Below are 3,105 nucleotides of genomic sequence, written 5' to 3'. Positions count from 1 at the left end.
CTGTGGAGGTTTCTACTCAAGCGTTTCTGCTTCAGTAAATTGTGATTCTCTGTATCTGCATGTCTCTCCATTGCTGGGAGCAGCAATTTGTCCTGTGACCTCACTTCTTTTATGAATCTAAGAAGAGTTGTTAATTTTTCAGTTTGTTCAGCTTTTCACCTGTTAGAATGGAGTGGTGACTTCTAAACTCCTTTTATGCTGGACTGGAAACTGGGAGTCTCAGAAATGTATTTTTAAAGTGTCTGTAGACATCCTTACAAGATGTGAACATTGTTAACAATCTTGATGCACTCCCATATATATGCATATAGATACATATTGTGTGTGCATATCATTTCTACATACATATACAATATATACTGCTGCTTTCACAGAATTTTACTGAAGTTTGTACAGCTTTGTATTTAGATTTCTTACTTCATTCCCATTTGTATTTTTCTGTCATTAAATAATCTCATTAACAGGAGTTAACATTCAATTATCTAGATGTAACTAAAAGATAAGGCATGGTAGAAAACTCATCTGTGACATCAAGGAAAGTTGGCTATGAAAAAAGGGTCAATTATCCACGAAATTTTAAGATGACATAAAATTATTTTAGTTCAGTTAAATAAAATAGTACATATTGAATACTCCAGCCCTGTCATCTGCATTGAGGATACAGACATGAAGAGAACATAGAGTTTGGCTTGAGGGGCATATACCTAGTTAAGGAGAAGACTGAAAAAGAGAGAATGATAATAAAAATGGTAAGTGCCTGGGTATACATGTGTATACATAGTATCCAGATGGACAGGATATTTGAGGATGAAAGGACAAACACTTCACCCAGCTTGGGTGGCTTCCTTAAGTTGGGAACACATGAGCTGAGTTTTTTTTTGTGTACACATTTAGTTTTATTGTAACAAAGCAACTTGTACACTTTTAACGTTTAAAACTGAGCATCATCTTTCCTTTCCAGTGAAACAAAAAGAAAAATTTAAAAATAAACAGGAACAAAATTACAATAGAGAATGTCAATTGCAAATAAGATCTTACAGGTTCTGCTGATTCTCCCATCGAGTGGCAGGGCTCAAGTCATCATTAGGAGAGACTTTTATTTTAAAAGTGTCATCTTAAACTGCAAGGATGTCCGTTAAACATCACAATTAAACATGCCAAAGGAGAAGCCATGTTGTCAAAATGCCCACTTAACCCACCCAAACATCTCAAACCCACCCTTTGCTGACCTTCTATAACCCCATTTTTTAAAGTTTTTTTTTTCTTTTTTTAAACAAGAGAAAGTAGACAGATACATGTTGGTAAATGCTAACTGTCCATATTCACATAGAGACACAGTGTAATCTCTGAGCCCAATATACAGAGAAACGAGGAAAAAAGCTAGAATTCTATGCACTACTACACAGGGGCCTAGCACCCTCCAGCTTCCAGCAGAGCTAAGGGAGAAGAAGGTTTTTCTTTTTTCCTACAGGGCATGGTGGTGTTGATTCCATAAAGTTTTAAAGGAAGGGATAAAAATGAATTTGGAACAGAAAGGGGTAGAGATTCTTTTCCCACTGAATTCTGCTCAAGGTATTTCCCCCCAAAATAAGTTGTGAGCCATGGTATAAAGGAGAAAAGAGACCTCAAAAACAGGGCAACTGAGCACAAGAGGAGGAGAAAAAAAAAAAGACTGCAACTTGCTCCCAGGGACTGGAGGAAATTAAAAAAGGAAGGTTGGAATCCATCAGTGTTCCATTCGTCATCTTCTCCTTCATCTTCCTCTCCTTCCTCCCCCTCCTCATCATATTCATCTTCTTCACCTTCATCCTCATCCCCTCCTTCATCAATATCTTCCAATCCTTCTTCCTTTTCATCATCATCTTCTTCTCCTCCCCCTTCCTCATCAACCATGTCCGGAACCAAGTAGTACTGTAATGGATTTGGCCAAATATCACCTTTGATGACCTCTCCTAACTCATCTGCACCTGCATCAGAATGATCAGTAAACCAGGTGAAGAAGCTTTCTGGTTCCTCATGCTGTCTCTTCCTGCTGGCTTTATTCTGCGTTTGACTTGAACGTTTTGTCAAATCCTTTCCGGATTTCCATTTGATTTCAGTGGACTTTGAAGATGGATCACCACTCTCATTCAGATGAAATTCTTTGGAGAGAACTTTATTTTCAAAGTAAGGGTTTTCATCAAAATAAAAATCTTTTCTGTAACCGGATTTAATATCTTCAAATTCTGTCACTTCGACTCTTGTCAAATAATGCAGCGCCTCTTCCTCCTCCCTAAGCAGTGCAGACACTTGTGGATGGTTAGCAAACGTTTTTCCCCCAAAATTTGGGATTTTGGCGATCAATTCCGACCTCTTCTGAAAAAATGGTTGGCGGAGTTTGTTATATTTCTGTTCTACTTTCAAAATCTCCTCACTGGCTTGTTCGTTAAGTCTATTTCATTTTGTACTTCATCAATATGTTCAATTGCTTCTTGCTGTTCTTTTTCTGAGGTCTCATCTGCCCCGTCGTGGTTGGAGTTGAGCTCCTTTTTACGGACTTTGGCCGCGGGCGCCGACCTGGGGCTGCTCCGCGGTCGGGGGCGGGGGGCGGAGCGGGGAGGGGGAGAGAAGGGAAGGCGAAGGGGGCGGGCCGCGGCTTCCCCTCACTCCACACGCGCCGGCTCCCGCTCGGTTCGGCCGCCTCCTCCCCGCGCTCGCTCGCTCGCTTTCCCTCCCACTGGCTCGCGCGCGCTGCCCTCGTGGCCTGACGACGGGGGAGGGGCTGGGGCTGCGTGCGGGGCCCCGGCCCGGGCTCCTGCTTGCGGAGGGGAGGCGGCGGCGGCGGCGGGAGGGCAGGCGGCTCTGCTCCCTCATTCACGCTCCGCGCTCCAGCTCGCGGCTCCATCTCCCCGAGCCGTCTCCTCCTCCGCTTCCTCCTCACGGCGAGGGGCGGGCGGCAGGGCCATGAGCTGAGTTTTTAACGCTGATAAGAATTCAGCCAGATGAAGGGAGTCTTAACAGAGGTAACAGCTGGGCAGAGCTGGAGGCGTGGAAGCAGGCATGGAACTGGATGGCAGTACCATGAAGATTGACGGGGCACTGACAGACGAACAGTTAAGAACTGGG

General features: G+C 43.9%; 1 protein-coding gene across 1 annotated transcript; it reads right to left on the bottom strand.

The window, feature by feature from the left end:
- Positions 1 to 1,410: 1,410 nt before the first annotated feature.
- Positions 1,411 to 2,884, bottom strand: LOC112061884 (protein SET-like). Its single transcript, XM_055088472.1, is given in 3 exon segments — positions 1,411 to 2,429; positions 2,432 to 2,562; positions 2,658 to 2,884. Coding segments are annotated over 3 exon segments (1,377 nt in total).
- Between the last annotated feature and the right edge of the window lie 221 nt (positions 2,885 to 3,105).

The sequence above is a fragment of the Physeter macrocephalus genome, chromosome 11, assembly GCF_002837175.3.
Source record: "Physeter macrocephalus isolate SW-GA chromosome 11, ASM283717v5, whole genome shotgun sequence".
NCBI lineage: Eukaryota > Metazoa > Chordata > Mammalia > Artiodactyla > Physeteridae > Physeter > Physeter macrocephalus.
This window is presented reverse-complemented; position numbering and strand designations above follow the sequence as displayed.